The sequence below is a fragment of the Quercus suber genome, unplaced genomic scaffold (assembly GCF_002906115.3).
Source record: "Quercus suber isolate HL8 unplaced genomic scaffold, Cork oak 2.0 scaffold_8, whole genome shotgun sequence".
Classification (NCBI taxonomy): Eukaryota; Viridiplantae; Streptophyta; class Magnoliopsida; order Fagales; family Fagaceae; genus Quercus; species Quercus suber.
This window is the reverse complement of record NW_027069474.1, coordinates 2,405,080-2,423,050: the sequence shown is the minus strand read 5'-3', so window position 1 is coordinate 2,423,050 and position 17,971 is coordinate 2,405,080. Positions and strand designations below refer to the sequence as shown.

The window sequence follows — 17,971 nt, the reverse complement described above, 5'->3', positions numbered from 1 at the left end:
CAGTCATTCGATCGGGCAAAAAATAGTAACTTTTTTTACAGCCTAAGGCTGTGAAGAAAAATGAACTTTTTAACTTTTGCTTTCAACCATCAATAAGATATTGGATCTTGTTCAATAACCTAGATCTTGCACATGATTAGATCCTTGGTTCTGGGAGGAGGATCACAATACAAGTCAACGTTCTATTTTTGGTCTTTAGGCCAACTAAATTTTTGGATTGCCTTAAGCTTTTTTTTTATATATATTATATATGTGTGTGTGTTAGTTAATTGTTTATTGAAGTATGGTAATGGATGCAGAGAATGCAAAGAGAGTTGAAGAAGCTGAAGGAGGTGAATAGGAGTCTTCGAACGGAGATAAGGTATATATGTAATAGATTATGAGTGAGGAGTTATATATTGTGTTCTGCATGTGACAATTGCATTGGACTTTTATAGAAGTACTTACCAAATAAATGAAAATGTTTTCTTAGGGATAATGTGTTAGTAAAATTTTGAATTTAATTGGAGGATTTTTATTTTTGAAATGCTGATTGATAGGCAGAGGAGAGGTGAATCTGCGAATGATCTGAGCTTGGAAAAAATGCATATTCTTGAGCAAGACATGGAGAGTGCTGTCAAGGTTATTCGCGACCGCAAGGTTGGATCTATGACCACCAATAATTAAAAAAATTGCTAAATTTCTATTATCTTTATTGTTATATATGGTTATGATTTTTATTATTTTACATATTCATTTGATTTCATGAGGTGCATGTTTTGGCTGTGATGAAATTTAAATTTGTGGAACTTTAAGCTTTTTGCTATAGAAACTCTTTGATTTTATAGTTATTGTGGGGGTACTAACTAGTAACTACCATGGATATGTGTAAACCTTGTACTTGTACTTTGAGCCCAAAATGTGATGAATATGCATACCTTTTGCTACTTATTCAACAAAAAAGAAGAAGAAGAAGAAGAAGAAGAAGAAGAAGAAGAAGAAATGCACTCCCTTTGCTGTTTTATTTGATGAAAATGCATACCTTTTGCTCAAATCTCTTTTCTCCCTCTCCTTGGGGGTGGAAACTCACTTTTTTTTTTTTTTTTTTAAAAAAAAGGGAAAAAAAGGGGAGGAATAAGCTACACATGTTTTGATTTATTGTAAGATCTTTCTATTTTATCAATGGTTTTCATTCTTAGCTATAAACCCATTTAATAGAGTTGTGTATTCAGTATTCAACATATTTTTTATAAACTTCTTTTTCGTTATTAGATCCAATTTTTTTTAGCTTATTTTATTTATTTGGTTAAGTTAAACTTTTTAAACCCTACTTTCACATAACTTATCTTTTAAACGTAATAAACCATTGAACATAATAAACTCATCCAAAGTTCCAAATAGGCCCTAGTCATAATTCATGTTGTGGAATTTCTTAATTTTATACCCCATCTTGTATCTATAATCTACTTGGAAATACTTTGCCGCCAGCAGCATAAGGGATGTTTGTTTGTGGGTTTTTTGTTTTTTTGTGTGTGTGTGTGTGTTTGTTGTGCTTAACAGATAAGCTAGGGTTTTTCTAAGGCTTTTTAAATTATCTTGTAACTTGTAAGCTTATTAATGAACTTGGTTCTTATGTTTTCCACAGTACCAGGTGATTAATAACCAAACTCAAACTTTCAAGAAAAAGGTAAAACCCAATGGGCAATATATATGGTTACTTATCTATTTCATTGAACCTTAATTGTGTTTTTGAGTTTTGCTTGATAAAGGATTTCATCTTTCCCCTATTTCATTTGATTGCAGTTAAGGAATGCTAAAGAAATACATAGAAATATTCTACATGAAATTGTAAGCATCATGCTACACACACATATACATATTTATGGAATTTAAAATTTGAGAAACAAATTGGAATTAATAGAAGGATCTTTTTTACTTTTATTAAGGATGCTGGAAATGAAGATCCACAATATGGATTAGTTGATAATGGAGGAGATTATGGTGCTGTTATTGGATGCTCAAATGGAGATCCTCACATATTTGCTTTACGCCTGAGACCTAGGCAGCCTAATTTTCATAGTGGAGCAGGGTCAGATCTCACCACTTACACCTTGCTTGAGTAGCAACTGGGGTCACAGGCATTCAGCTACCAAGAATGCGAATTATGAGTATTAGCAGCATCTAAACTATGCACTCAACTATATGCAACTACAAACATTTATCGTTTTTCTACTAGAATATGCAGTTGACTTATTTGCTTTTCTGAATAATACTAAGATGAAGTACTCTCATTTAGTTCTTTATTTTGTTTACATACTAGTTCTGTCAAATGTTTTATGCTTGGTATATCTAGAGGAATCTAAAGAAGATTATGTGGCAATTCTAAATTATCCCTGTAGTGGGTTAAAAGTCACTCGACACAATTTTTATAGGACTTGGGATGTACCATACTTGAAACTCATGAATTACAATCCCGATTCAGAGTAGCATAAAAAATGGAACTCTTTAAATTGCTCTCCTTGCTCGGTACATGGTTGCTCAGTGCTCAGAAGTCTCTCTCCCTTCTCTAGGCTTGGGGAATGGGTATTTATAGAGAATTCAGATCTGAACCCCACAAGATAGAGAGACTGAGCGGAGATTTTTTTTTGTCCCATCCCTCCCCTTTTTGTCAAGGTGAGAGGATGGGTTAGGGCATGATTTGCCGCTCCCTATTGTAAAGACGGTCCTTCAACATTTAATACTGAGTAGTTGTTATTATTTTAGACTGTAAATGATATATAATGCTGAGATGGTGCTTGCTTTATTATTATTATTATTATTTGGTAAAAGAAGATTCATTACAAAAACTAAGAAACTATATAATAAAGCCTATTAGAATGCATGCCACTAAGGTTATTCTCAAAAGTATTAGCAATGTACACAGGCGGACTTTCAAAATAAGTGAACTCAAAATTCTTATTAGAGCTTATCCTAGCAAGGTTATCTGCACACTGATTTGCTTGCCTATAACAATGTTTAAACTTAATCCGCTGAAAACAGGAAGTCAACAACTTGCAATCATCCAAAATAGGAGATATAACATTATTCACTTAGTCAGAGTTACCTAAAACATCCTCAATAGCTTTGGCATCAAGCTCAACTACTAGAGATGAAATATTTAAATTGCAACATATCATTAATCTATCCTTAAGCCCCCATAACTCTGCCACAAAATTGCTTGTTAGCGAATGCTCTTGGTTAAATCCTCTACCTATTTGCCACCATCATCTCTAACTACACCCCCGCAACAGTAGCTCCCGGATTGCCAATAGACAACCCATCCATGTTGAGTTTTATCCAACCCTCAGGAGGCCTTTACCAACGGATTCTTTCAACTCTTTTGCAGGATGGCAATCTTGGAGATTGTGCTTGCTTCTCATGTACATCAACTGTGAAATAGATGAAAATGAATTTGGACTATTTATGGGGTGCTTTTCTGTATTGATCCATCTTTGGCCCGTGGTGGCATTAGGAGCCCCACGTGGTTTGACTATTCAACCCAACTGTCTTCCACACATATTGATCGGGCCATGCCTATCCGAGGAGTCCTTGATCTTTCCTTGATTGGGCTTAAGCTTTCTTTTCCCTACGGATCTTGTGCAATTGGGCCTCTTTGGGTTGTTGGGTTTATCTCACAACAATCCTTATAGACATTTTAATACACTTCATATACAGAAACTATGGAGGAGTTGGTTTCTAGTGCGAATTGGGCTTGAAGCCCATTTTCCACTTTAATCTTTCCCTTCTCTTCAACTTGAATAAAAAGAGAATTCAAAATTTTGTTCTTTTGGTCTTTCCCTAATGGTTGAAGCCTTGAAGGCACAAACTTTATGTGATTAGTATGGAACCATTAAAGAAAGCATTGTCAGACAGCAAATGTATTGTTTTTTCAGGAGTTCTTAAGGTATCCATATTTTTGGGTTGAGCAATAATTATAATAAACTCAATTGTATACAGCTTGAAAACACAATGGACTCCAATATTGCAATGGTGCCATAAATTACCAATTTGTGCTTTTCCCTTTTCTCTGAGATTCAATTGCAACTTTATTAGTTCATGCTTCTTTATGAGATTTGCGTTGAATGTTTTAGGCTTGGCCCCATCACCCATGATCAAACCCTTTAAAACTTAAAAAGGTGTTTTGAGATTTTTACAACGTTGCCTTGTTCCATTTTGTGAGACAACAGGAATTTATTGGTCTTGTAGCATGTAAATTAAAATTTCTTACTTATCATTCTTCACAGACAGATGAGACCTTAGTTGAATTTCTTGGAGTATTGTGGGTTTCAATTAATTTAATTAGTAAATTTTTTAATGGTTGAATAAGATATTTAAGATTAAATCTCTGCCTATACTAAAAACCGATTGGTATTTTAGTCTTATGATAAATAACATAATCATTAAAAATAAATGTCATAAATTAAAACTCCATAAAAATAAAAAAATAAAAAGAAATTATCTTCGAGCGATAAAAAGAAAATTCTCACTCCAATGCTCGTGTAAATAAAGCTAAATGTCCCTCTCATTGGATTCTTAATTAAAGCCAAAAGTAGGCCCCTTTGTTTGATTAATACAAATTTTTTTTGGTTGTCCCCGTCAGATTCTCTCTAGTCAGCTGCAATCAGTGTCATGTTGATCTTCCCCCTCACTTTCTCTTTCTCCCATTCTTTTCATGTAATAATAATTTTTTTTGTCTAATGTCATAATCAACAATTCTCATACGTACGGCATGTATTATTTCTAAAAGAAAACAACTAAGTTTAAACTAATCCGATTTACAAAGAACCATAATCCTAGGATTGGTTAATCCGGCAGATCAACATGCTTCCATGCTTTTCACTTGTAAATGATAACCTGTAAGTATATTGTTTGATTCAATTGTTTTACATAAGATGCTTAGGAAAACAACCTAAATAAACATATTATAAAGTGAACTTAGATTATTTTTTTCTAGGTAGTTATATTTAAAATGATATTATTCTAAAAGGTCATGAACTGCTTACTTGGATGTCACTAGAGAGCGAGAGAGATGACTCGGACTGTTGGAAATTTATGCTGAGGGGTGACTTCCCAAAAGGGAAACAAACAAAGCTACTGAAAAGAAAGAAAGGTTTTAATATCATGCGAGACAGAGACAACATGAACATTGAGGAAAATAATTGAATCCATGGTTTTGATAATCTGACGCCAATTTTCTCTAGTCTGCCAATAGGTTTTTTTTTTTTTTTTTTTTTTTTTTGGAGTAAGTTTTTAAGAGAGAAAGAGATGCATACTTAACCTTTTTATTTTTATTTTTATAGAAACCCTATTATTTTAAAAAATAAAATTAATAATATGGGTACTATAACAAGCTGAATGTCTAATCTGATAATCAGTTGGATTCAAATAATCAAAACGTAACGCCCAAGTCATTCCCAAATTCTTACATGTTTAAAACTTTTAACCCGAATCCATCCATCCCCAAATAATTCAATAATAATAATATAAAACAATCCCAAACTCTTACATTCTTACTACTAGAGTTGCGTCAACTGTCAAGTCCTCTTCAAAAAAGAATTGGGTCGTCAAAAAAAAAAAAAAAAAAAAAAAAACAAAACCCCACTAAAACCAATCATTGTCATCCTTTTCAAGTGGGATAAGACTTTTTTTTTTTTCCGAATAGGTTTTGAATTTATGGTGGACGGTTTCGTAATGAATGCTTATTGGCCAACACACCAATAATTGTATTCCTTAATAAGAATGGTTTGTAAAATAGTTTGTGTGTAACTGTGTATAACATTTCCTTTTACTAATTAAACATAATAAATTTGTATTTTCTTTACTTATATATCTATAATTTATAATTTGTATAATATTGTGACACATGACTTGAGTTTTTGAGGTTTTACAAGTTTATACATCATTATTTTAATATATATATATATATATATTTATATAGTTCCATAAATGTGATGGAATAATTTATAGTTCCATATATAAATACAATTATAATAAATGTCTAGTATTTATAATAGAATGGAATAAAATAATACAGATGACCACTAATTTGTTGAGGCTTTAATGTTTTTGTTGTGGCAAATTGTATAAGAGATTAAATTCAATAATAATGTGGTGTAAAACCCAAGTTAGCCCGCTAATCCTAACATGCCATATCATCAAATTATATATATATATATATATATTTGTGAAAACATATCAAAGAATTGACACAACCACACTCAATTAATTATAATATCCATTTGAAAATTCAACTTTAACTGTAAGTTTATTGAAATGTTATTATGTGTGATTGGATGTATTGAGTTTTAAGTAAAAAGCTGATGTAACAATATTTTATTGGATAATATAAAACATAAATTTTACACCATATTCTTACCAAATTATAACTCATTGTATAAATGCCTAATTTTAGAATATATATATATTTTTCAATATATACACACTTATAATAAATACTATTTATTTACAACTACTATAATTGTCAAATTTTATATTTAAACAACTAAAAAGAGAAAGTTGTTATTGTAAAACTTTCTTGAAACCCTCCCCTTTCTTCCCCACCCTCCCCCAATCCCAAAAAATAAACTTTTTATTTTATTTTAATGCCGAGAGAATTAACATCTTTATTTTTTGCGCTTATATCATACGTAGGCATGATATGATATAGCATTTGATTATATTTTGTTCTCTATATGTAGTTTTAAGATATCAGAATGAGGAAACTAAGAGGGCAATCATACGGCTGGAGCAGGGTGCTCATTCTTATATGCAAAGAGCCATTGCATCTCATGGAGCATTTGCCGTTTTGTATGGCCGCCATTCAAAGCATTATATTAAAAAACCTGAGGTATTTCAATGCTACAAATCCTTCCCCAACCTATACTGGATTGGCTTTATATTCTCTTTGGGCAGACCTCTCTTTCTGGTGTTTCCTTTTAAGAAGCAATTTCTGAATAAATCTTCTAAATTTTACCACATAATTTTGTAAATACTATGACCTATCCAAAAAAAAAAAAAATTTGTAAATACTATTACAGTAATTTTTTGATCAAAATTTTACCTTGAAAATCTAAAAACATTATCAGTTAAAAAATGGTATAATTCTGCATGATATGCTTTATTGCTGTAGTGGGTTCTGCACCCAGAAACCATGTCCAGACAAATGAATTTTGTGGCAAGAACTATGAGTTTGGATTTAACTCTCATCTATATTGCGAAAGTAATCTGTGTGGATTTTCTGATGATAAACATGAAATATATCTTGAGAAGAATCAAGCTGACAAATTTTTCTTGTTTGTCTTAAATGTGAAACTTACAATATAAATAAGTAAGGAGGAGTTTTTTGGACTTAATTCCTAAAGTGATGTAGGTCTTGATGTGTTATAAATCAGGCTAACCAATGGAAATGCATGGTGCAAGTCATTGTTAGGTAAGCATACATGTGACAATGCTATCAATGTTACATCATTTGTTTCTGTAGGTTTTACTTGGTAGAGCAACTGAAGACATCATTGTCGATATTGACTTGGGAAGGGAAGGGCGTGCCAATAAAATATCTCGACGGCAGGTGAGCTTTTCTGTGGTCGCCTTGTTCAGTTATAGTAATGACATTTTTGCTTTGATCTTTCTCCTTAACTGTCAAAGTGCTGATTTTATTCATATTTTCTGCTCTTGATCTGTGTCTGTGGTTATATATTGTTTATTCCTAGAGTTGTCTAGGTAAGACTTATAAAAGGGAAATAAATGCCAAAATCGTACATGTCACTAAATATTAGACCAAGTTAAATGCAGCAAGCTGGCATAAACTGATTCAAATCCCACCTTTCTTGCCTTATTTGAGGTCAGTGAGGTGTCCTAGGCTGGCTTATTTCAAAGCTGCAGGTATTGATAGATAAGGAGGGTACTCGCATGGCTTTTGTGGCCAACCAGAATAAAAAGCTTTTGGCCTGTTGGGTCAAATTACATTACCATTTTGTAATGCTTCTAATATCGATATGGCAACTCAAATGCAATTGAATGGGGCGGAAGAGAATCCAATAGGCTCCAAGACAAAAGGCAAAAACTCTATTGATACAGTTGAAGCAGAATCTGACTTAACCCTTTAAGGGGCAATTGGATCGAAACAAATGGTAGAGTTGAATAAGAAGATGGTTTGAATGGATCAGATGGAATCTTGAATGTCAAGGAAGTGTTCATTGGGAACAAAGAAGTTGGAGGTGGTTGGAGTTAATGAGGAGACATTGTGACATTTGGTATTGCCAACTGTAGTAAGGGACATCGATGTGACTTTAGCAAAGGAGTTTTGGCAGGGTAACCATGCTATCTCATTGGAGACATGAGGCTTGGGTCACCTGTTGTATAACCAGATTTGGTACAGGACCGAGCCGAGACACAGCTTGCCAGAGGGGTTTGCACTGCCTTGGAGTTCCATAGAATTGTTGGGTCTATCATCAAAATTAGATTTCTTTTCAGGATGGAAATTTTTTTTGTGAGTGGTTCAACCTATGTACTGGATATTGATATAAAAGTATTGGATACAACTTAGCCTTTGCCAGTGCGATACGAGGTGACTTCCTGCAAGAGTGATATTAGGGATAATTTAAGCCCAATAGTTTGTGAACCGCTTGATTGAATTGATCCAGATACAAGTGAGGAAATCAACCTAGTTGTTGGGGAGATTGATGCTTCAGAGTGGGTTTTGAGAAAAAAGTATGGAGCTTTAGTAAGTACCTGGGTCTTCGCATTACAGGCACGGCATCTGTTCCCTTGCTGATTGCCATTAGGAAAGACAAGGAGGAAATCAGCAGGGGTTTGTAACAAACATGCAGCAAACTTAGTCTCACAGTGATGGAGTCATGGAAGATTAATATGCTATTACTTTGCAAATTTGTCTATTCAAGAATTATTTTATTGGGTCCTCATGTGAAGTCCAATTGAAGTGAAAGTCGTGCCCTTTTAATGGTCTAATTATGAGTCTTTTAGGGTTAAAAGAATTTTTAATTTGGGATTTTATTTTATTCGTTATAGTCAGTTTTATATTGAGGGGCAAATCTGTAATTTCTGCAATTCCTGCAAATTGAGGGTATTTTGGTAATTTAGTTGAGCCTAGAATCTTTTAAGGTTTTTTTTTTTTTTTTTTGATAAATAACGAAATATCATTAATCAAAAGTCCCTGGTACACCGGGAGTGTACATGGAAAGGATTACATCAAGATTGAAAATTACAATGATCAAGCATAACAAAAAGATTAGAACAAGAAAAAACAGAATACCAAGCAAACAAAGAGTGGAGGAAGGGAGATTTAATCTCAAGAATTGACCGTTCCGTTCCCTCAAAGCATCTAGTGTTCCTTTCCCGCCAAAGACACCATAACACACAATGTGGGACAGCCCTCCACAAGTCTATATTGCGCTGTCTACTTCTATGGTATTCTAAGTATCTTAGGTTTATTTACTTTGCGTCCAAGTTAGTTTTTATTAGGTTTTTTTAGTAGTCCTAATACTAATAGGAATCCTATTACTACTAGTGCAAATAAGTGTCTTTATGTATATTGTACTCAATGTATTCAAAGTAAATAAAATGAGTTGATTAATAAAATTGGGTGATTTGAGCAATAGACACGTTGGCCCTAGTTGTTTCTTTCTCCTCCTTTCTTTCTAAGGTTACTGTTCACACAGCCCCTAAACAGCCCTAACTTCTCTCTAATTCTTCTTTTTCCTTACCCTAGACAGCTAAACCCACCACAACTAAACATAGGCAAATCCGTAATTTGTCCTACATCACATAGAGTATCAGGGAGCTTAAAATTTTGATATGTGCAGTGAATTATGATGGAAGATCAGTAAATAGTAGGAGAGGGGAAGTCAGTGATAGGGCTACTGACATATCATCAATAATGAGATTATGCCTACTTACCTGGAAAGTTAGGGGTTTGAACAACCCACAGAAATGGACAATGTTGAGGAACATGTTGAAAGAATGGAAGTGTGATGTGGTATGCTTGCAGGAGAGCTAAATTGATGATACAAATAACAGCATCATTAGTTAGGAACCTGTGGTGGAATCTGTATGTAGATTGGGTGGTCATCACTCATCAATGCAGTTCATACAGCTAGTGGTACCATTCTGGTGTGGAATTGAAGGACTGTGGAGAAAGTTGATTCAAAATCAGATAGATTTTCTTTATTACAACAACAATAAAGCCTTAGTCCCAACTTTTTGGGGTTGGCCACTTGTATTCTTTTCCTCTGTTCTATTCTATCCAAAGCCATACTCTCTGTTACATGTATTTTCTTCATTATGTTTGCTAAAAAATAGTGAAGCTGGCTTCTTATGGACTTGCAGTGGGGTTTTTGTCCCAAATGATAGTGATCCCAACATGTTATGGGAAGAGCAGAGAGATGTGAGGTAGAGATGGGAGGTTGCCTGGTGCATAGCTGTGGATTTTAATGTATTAGATTCCCTAGCAAAAGGTTAGGGTGTGATAGATTTAGGGCCTGTTCGATAAGTGAAAAATGTTTTGCATTTCAGTTTTTGTTTGCTAGGTGTTTTGTAAAATTGTTTTCAAAATGTTTGTTTTTTTTTTTTTTTTTTTTTTTTGATAGGTAATAAAAGATTTATTGATAGCAAAAGTGCAATATGTAAACAATTGTAAACTCACAGCAACGAAAAAAATACATTAAAATCAAAAGGAAAATCTAATAGAAATAATGAAATCAGACAAGGAAATACAATGCGTGAGACCCCAAATACGAGACCACTCAAATAATTTCCTAGCTAGCGAATCTTTAATAGATCAATAGGTCTCTCAATGTACTCAAAAGTTCGGGCATTGCATTCCTTCCATGCTAACCACATAAGACATGCTGGTACCGCATTCCAAAATGTGTGTTCTCAAACTAAAACACAACTCCATCTTGTTTGGCATGATTTTTCACCCCAAAACTAGTCCCAATTTTCTGTATTTGAAAACAGAAAACTGTATTTAAATTCTGCTACCAAACAAACCCTTAATTCATAATACTGGAGAGTTTAGATTTCATTACTAATTTAAATCTTATAGATTTACTTCTTAATGGGGTTTGTAGCCAAATAACAGTGGCTAACCATCCGTGTCACAAATAGATCGTGCTTTAGTATCTGTAGAGTGGAAGAACATTTAATGGATGTTACTCAAAGATTGATGCCACAACTAGTTTTGATCATAGTCCCATTTTGTAGTGGTGGGAGGTATACTGCGGGGAGAATGTGTATTTAAATCTGAAATATATGGTTGAAGAAGTAGAATGATTTGTTGACAATGTTTTAGTGGAATCGTTGTGACTTTCATGGGCTTCCTAGTCACTTGCTGGCCAGAAGATTTAAAACTCTAAAAGAAGATTTGAAAACTTGGAAGAAGTGCAGCTCTAGGGACGTGGGTGTGAATAAAAGGAGATTGCTTAATGAAATATTGTGCATGGATGAGAAAAAGGGACAAAATGGATTGACTTCAGAAGAGAGAAATTGAAGGGAGGAGTTGAAATCTGAAGTGGAGAAATTAGCAACCTTGGAAGAAATTTCTTGGCTAAAGGAAGGAGATAGCAAAACCAGATTTTTTCACAGTTTGGCAAATTCTCATAGGTGATCTAATCATATTGGGCATTGGAGTTGGATGGAATGGTGTATGAAGAGGACTTAAGAGGTTAGCAATATTATCAATTTCTATGGCTCCCTTTACAAAGAAACAAAGAAGAGACCATGTGTGGATGGGCTGGTGTTTTCATCCATAGATGAGGAAGATAACAGTTTGATGGAAATGGAATTTGAAAAGGATAAGGTAGTACAAGCTCTAAAGGAATTGAGGAAAGATAAAGCCCCTGGACCAAATGGTTTTACTGTGACCTTTTTTCAACATTGTTGGCAAGTGGTGGAATGCCATGTGAATGTGATGGCTTTCCTTAAGGAGTTTTATGAAAGTTTGAAAAATCTCTTGATGCCTCTTTTATTGCATTAATCCCTAAGAGCATCCACAACAGTGAAGCTATTTTTTTAGCTATTTGACACTACAAAAAGCTACTTTATCTATTTTACTTACTCATTTTACAAAACATCTAGCAATAGTGGATCTATTTTACCTTTTAACACAATAAAATAATATAAATATCACAATAAAATAATATATTTACTACAATAAAATAGTACATCCCACTACCAAAAAAACACCACAAACCAATCAATGGCACAATCCACAACCACTGCCAACCAAGAACAACCACCCATAACCACCCAACAACAACTAGCAAGCCAAGAACAACCACTGCCAAAAATCCAAATTAGCCAAAAACCACCACACAAATCACCACCAAAAGTTGATTCTCACTCTTCTTGGGTCTCGAGCTTTCCTCTCTCTCTCTCTCTCTGTATTTGTAAAGCATGAACAAAAGTGGGCACTCTGGAACTAGAAGGCTTTTTAGGCTTCTCTAGTTCTCTGCCTTCACGGGTTCAAACCCAACCCATAAGTCCATAACCATTGTTGTAGTAGTATTAACATTAGTTGTATAGTTTTCAATCCAAAACATCTCTCTGTCTCTCACAGTTTCCATGTCAGGACCATTGTTTTCTTGTCTTTTTTTATCTTTACCAGAAAACCTGTTTGAGGCTGAGCTTTGAGACCCAGTTGTTGTTGTTGTTGTTGTTGTTTTTTTTTTTTTTTTTTAAAGGGTGATATTTCTATTATTATTGTTCTATTGCTGAGCTATGGAGATTTTTGGAACTGGGTAGATTTTGTTTTTAATGTTCTTTTTTGGGTCTCTTTTATTTAAGTCCTTGATGGGTCAGTAAAGGTAAGAGTAGCTGATTCAGGATTTGGTGTTGCGGGGATGATTATGAAGATCAATTTTGGCTGAGTATAGCTGAGCATAGTAGAAGCCGCCATTTTTTCACACAACAGAGATGGGTCTCGGCGATGAGGGAAAGAGAAAAAAAAAAAAAAATGAGAAGGAAAAAGGAAGAAAGAAGAGAAGCTGGAGAGAGAGAAAAAGAAAGAAAAGATAAAATATTTTTTTAATGAAAGAAGAGAGAGAGTTTAATAAAATATTACTATTTTTTTTAGCTATAGCACCATTGCTGTAGCATGTATTTTAAGTATTAGTAGTGCTAAAAATAGCTATGTAGCTATTTAGCACCACTATTGCTAATGCTCTAAGAAGGCTAATGCTATAAATATAAGAGATTTAAGGCCTATTAGTTTGGTTGGAGGCATTTGTAAGATATTAGCAAAGTTGTGGCTGAATAAATTAGTATCTGAGTCCCTAAACACATTTGTGGGCTGGAGGTATATTCTAGATTTCGTACTAATTGCAAATGAATGTTTGAATAGTCAATGTCCTGTGTCCCAAGAATGATCAGCAAGTTTGATATTGAAAAGGCTTATGATCATTTTAATTGGGAAGTTTTTAGTTTATTTGCTAGGTAGAATTGGCTTGTTGATAATTGGAGACTATGGATATACTCTTGCGTATTAATTGTACACTTCTAGGGGCTAGTGAATGGCCCACCCTTAGGTTTCTTTAATACCTCTAGGGATTTACGGCAAGGAGATCTGCTTTTATCATTGCTAATTATCTTAGTTATGGAGGCTCTGAGTAGAATGTTGAAAACTGAGGAGGAGGTTTCATTTCAGGCTTCAAGGTTGGGGATGGATCTAACACCAGTATGATAATTCTGTTTGCTGATATTACCATTTTATTAGCAATGCTAGTGATGCATGACAAAGCCAAAACTTATGCAACATGGAAATTAAAGTACATAAAATATAAATAACCCGAAAATCAGAACCTAGGCTTGCTCGGACTTAGCACCAAACAAAAAGAAACAAAACCTAGGAATTAAAAAACTCCAACAATAATTTTTAGGATAAAATATCATTTTCGTCCTTAAACTATCACAAAAGTTCGTTTTTCGTCCCTAAACTTTCAAAAGTTCGTTTTTCGTCCCTGAACTATCACAAAAGTTCGTTTTTCGTCCCTAAACTTTCAAAAGTTCTATTTTCGTCCCTAAACTTTTCCAAATGTATTGATTTTCGTCCCTCTCACATCAGCACACTGTCAAAGCCACGTTAGCACTCCGTCAGACGGAGGGACGAAAATCAATACGTTTGGAAAAGTTTAGGGACGAAAAATGAACTTTTGTGATAATTCAGGGACGAAAAACGAACTTTTGAAAGTTTAGGGACGAAAAACGAATTTTTGTGATAGTTTAGGGACGAAAATGATATTTTACCCTAATTTTTATTATTCAAGCAAACTGTCTAACTATCTTCATTGGAGTACAATAGAGTGCTTATCTAGACGACTAGGGCTAAACTAAAAATTCTAATTGACTTAAGAAAGCCTAATTCTTGAATTACAAAAATACCATAGACCATAGGAAATTAAATAAAAAACTAATAATCTAATTAACTAATAAGACCTAAAATAAATTTATCAAAAAAAAAAAAAAAAAAAAAGACCTAAAATAAAATACAATTGACCTCCAAAATTAAATAATACTAAATTGAAATAAAATTGTCTTCACTCTTACTGCATCACTTTTTCTTTTATATTGTTTTAACACCATCCTTTTGTAAAGTCTAAACAGGAACTGAATGCATTCTTAAGAAGGTACAAGTGGCAACTTTTGGGGGTAAGATGTGCAACAAGGGCCAATGAATATGCTACTCCAAACAAGTAATTTGCTTTAAGCTGAAGGTGAAGAAAGTAAAATAGTAGGTCAAAAAGTATGGGGGTAGAAAAAGCAGGAAAAGACATGATTCTCGAGGATTAGGAGGATAGGATTATGTTAAAACTTTTAGGAATAAACTATTTCTAGTCATATGAATAATATGAAGTGCACCACTTTTCGTAGCCTACTATTGCCATGTGACCAAAGAAAATAGCAGTAAAATTAAGCACCATGGTTCACATAATGGCCACAGCACCTGTCGTTGAGGGTAGAGATTTTCTTCTGCCAAGTAAAATATTGATGATTTGTGATTTGTCTATGTTATTTGCATGATCTTTCTTATATATAAAAGCAGGTTTCTTTTTTATTTACTAAAGTCTACTTGTTTGTTTAATTTGTTTTGTGTGTTTTTGTGTCTGTATGTGTGTTTTAGTTAAGAAACATGAACATTTTATCTTTATCAGGGATGCTACTGATCTCAGCCAGGACATATTTAGATTCTCTTGACACCCTCTTTGCTAACCCACCAGAGGGTAGTTATTCTTCTTTGACTTGAACTTTTGAAGTGAGAACTTTCCTCTTTTCCTTGTATGTTAGGCTATTATAGAGATGGACAAAGGTGGATCGTTCTGTCTGAAAAATCTTGGCAAGTGTTCAATTTCAGTGAACAACAAGGAAGTAGGCCCTGGTCAGAGTCTAAGCCTTATTTCTAGCTGTTTGATTGAGGTATGTTCCTATAGCTTCTTAAACATGAATATAATAAAATGGTATTATAAATTCTATTGTGGATTTCTTGGAAAACCTTCTCCAACTTTGCAATGCTTGCCTTACCTTCATTTGGAAGTTTATAAAGGAATGGAATAGAATAAGTAAATCATAAAGAAATGGAAAAAAATGGATTGTATTTAAGTAATGGAATCGAATTAAGTAAACTTATTTGGATATTTTAAAGTAAAGGAATGGAAATGATTGGAATGCAAGTACCCTTTTTAGAAGTAACATTAGAAGGAATGAAAATGAATCATTTTAATACCCTTTTTTTAAAAGGTTAAATGTGTAGAGGTATTTTGGGAATTTTAGTGAAAATTCATTAATTTACTTTCTTTCCTTCCCTCCAATTCCTCCCAATTTTAAAGGGAATGAAAATTTGAAGTTTTGAAGGAAAATGGAGGAATGAGTGTTCTCTCCTACACATTCCATTTTCTTCAACTTCAACTCCCAAATAAGAGGATGGAAGAAATATACCAAAATAAATTTTGGACAAAGTTTTGCTACAAAATCAATTGTAACTTTAGAATACAGCCTTAATATCATTTTATTGGAGGTTAATTTTGACAAATCCATTCTTATATTATTGGATTATATCTTATTCTTATATCTTCCATGCTTGCAAAATTTTAAAAAAATTAGAGATTAATAACTATGTCATTAATAAATTGTTTAAATTGCAAGTTTTTGTAGTTTAAAATTATGTACAAAATATAAACTTATAGATCATATAGTAAATAATATCTGATTGACAAAAAATTTAACATGTGTATTAATATCTTTTTATTGGAGGTGAATTTTGACAAATCCACCATTGAATTATATATTCTTCTTATATATTCCATGCTTGCAAAATTTCTAAAAAATTAAAGATCAATAGCTATGTCATTAATAAATTGTTTAAAATTTTAAATTGCAAGTTTTTGTAGTTTAAAATTATGTATAAAATATAAGTTTATAGATCATATAGTAAATAATATCTAATTGACACAAAATTTGACATGTGTATTAAGAGTATAAAAAACATGCAATTCAACGGTTAGATTTTCAAAATATATTGTAATTTTTATTTTATTAAGTAAGGTTATAACCTTTAGCTGCAACCAATTTTGTAGTTAAACTTTATCCATAATTCTATTCATTCCATTTCTTTCCCTTCCTCATTTTCCTCCTCCCAAACGGGGTTTAGTTTCTTTCATGTTTAGCACTGCCCAGTCTTGGTGGTGATAATCACCGTCTATTTCATCATTTAATTAGGCGAATTCTGATCTGTTACCTAGGGTAGCATTCTAAAATTGCTATTTTCATTTAATTACTGCTTAGGATCTTGAGTCTTCTGTAAAACCTGACTCTTTATTAGGCATCATTAGTATTTCTCTCTCTCTCTCTCTCCCCTTTATCTTGTTTATCAATTCATCTCTTTACATTCTTTCTTGTACATGATCAAAATTCTCTGTTCAGAGTCCTGCACCTAATTGGGTAGAAGGTACATTTGGGATTGTGACTCTAATATTCTTAGTTTCTTACACTTATTTCCACACATATTCTGTTCTCATCATCTGGCCCATCAGGTTCGTATGATATCATGAAGAAATTTTCGCAATGCGTATATTTTGGGTACAAAATTTAGACCCATAACAGCGGACAATGCTCTCTAGCAGCCTGTGGCTAATCTTCTACTTTTATAATTCAATCCTCTATTTTTGTAGTGCTGTGTGTGTTTAAATCACTGGATCTATTATTGTAGGGGTATCCTTGTACAAATTATGCCTTACCTTTAAGATTTGATTACATTTTCATATAGTCACAAGGGGAATGCCATTGTATAAAAATTAATGAACTATATATTGAAATTTGAGACGATTTGTCACGAAGATTAAATATGCAGATACGAGGAATGCCATTCGTATTTGAGACGAACCAAACTTGTGTGAAGCAGTATTTGGATAACATCACCAAGAACAACCAAATGTAGAAGCACCTAATGTGAATTGTAGCTGAGGTGCTATGACCAAAAATCGCATCAGAAGGTGCTCATTTTTGCCGCGCTTTCTGGGTTCCTTGGGGAAGCTATATCAAGTCTGTTGTATGTAACTAATTACTGTGAAGTGAACTGTCTTGTTTTTATTTTTAGGTTACAAAGCATTTTCAAAATGTTTTTAATCTGTATGTAACACCCCCCAAAAACAAACAAAAACAAAAAATCATAGGGTATATTGGTAATTATTGCTTCATCCACAATATTTATGGCGAAAATATACTTTTGGTCCTTACATTTTAGACCGATTTTCATTTTGGTTCATATTTTGATTTTGCTACTATTATAGTCCCTAAAAACAAAAAAAATCAATTTTATTTTGGTCCCTGCCATCAACCCACTAACAGAATATTTTTATGTGGTAGACAGAGCGCCTTGCTTGCTGATGCGGCGTTAACGTGGTCATTAAAATATTATTATAAAAATTATTTGATGCCACGTCAAATT

The 17,971-nt window shown here is 33.3% G+C and overlaps 2 protein-coding genes across 2 annotated transcripts; both read left to right on the top strand.

Moving 5' to 3' along the window:
- Positions 1-252: 252 nt before the first annotated feature.
- Positions 253-2,281, top strand: LOC136068739 (agamous-like MADS-box protein AP3). Its single transcript, XM_065776266.1, has 5 exons — positions 253-361; positions 540-639; positions 1,625-1,666; positions 1,783-1,827; positions 1,926-2,281. Exons 1-5 carry the CDS (start codon positions 294-296, stop codon positions 2,100-2,102), a joined length of 432 nt encoding a protein of 143 aa, XP_065632338.1. The 5' UTR covers positions 253-293; the 3' UTR covers positions 2,103-2,281.
- A 4,413-nt stretch (positions 2,282-6,694) lies between these two features.
- LOC112035806 (uncharacterized) lies at positions 6,695-17,759 on the top strand. The gene is made up of 4 exons (XM_065775802.1): positions 6,695-6,865; positions 7,499-7,585; positions 15,316-15,444; positions 17,375-17,759. The coding sequence occupies exons 1-4, from the start codon at positions 6,785-6,787 to the stop codon at positions 17,459-17,461; spliced, it is 384 nt and encodes a 127-aa protein (XP_065631874.1). The 5' UTR covers positions 6,695-6,784; the 3' UTR covers positions 17,462-17,759.
- Positions 17,760-17,971: the final 212 nt, after the last annotated feature.

Bases quoted from the DNA above. Each gene is read 5' to 3' on its own strand.
- LOC136068739 (XM_065776266.1), top strand. From the start codon at position 294: ATGCAGAGAATGCAAAGAGAGTTGAAGAAGCTGAAGGAGGTGAATAGG. The intron at 640-1,624 runs GTTGGATCTATG...TGTTTTCCACAG, and splicing joins AGGTTATTCGCGACCGCAAG to TACCAGGTGATTAATAACCA. The intron at 1,828-1,925 runs GTAAGCATCATG...ACTTTTATTAAG, and splicing joins GAAATATTCTACATGAAATT to GATGCTGGAAATGAAGATCC.
- LOC112035806 (XM_065775802.1), top strand. From the start codon at position 6,785: ATGCAAAGAGCCATTGCATCTCATGGAGCATTTGCCGTTTTGTATGGC. The intron at 6,866-7,498 runs GTATTTCAATGC...TTGTTTCTGTAG, and splicing joins ATTATATTAAAAAACCTGAG to GTTTTACTTGGTAGAGCAAC. The intron at 7,586-15,315 runs GTGAGCTTTTCT...CTTGTATGTTAG, and splicing joins ATAAAATATCTCGACGGCAG to GCTATTATAGAGATGGACAA.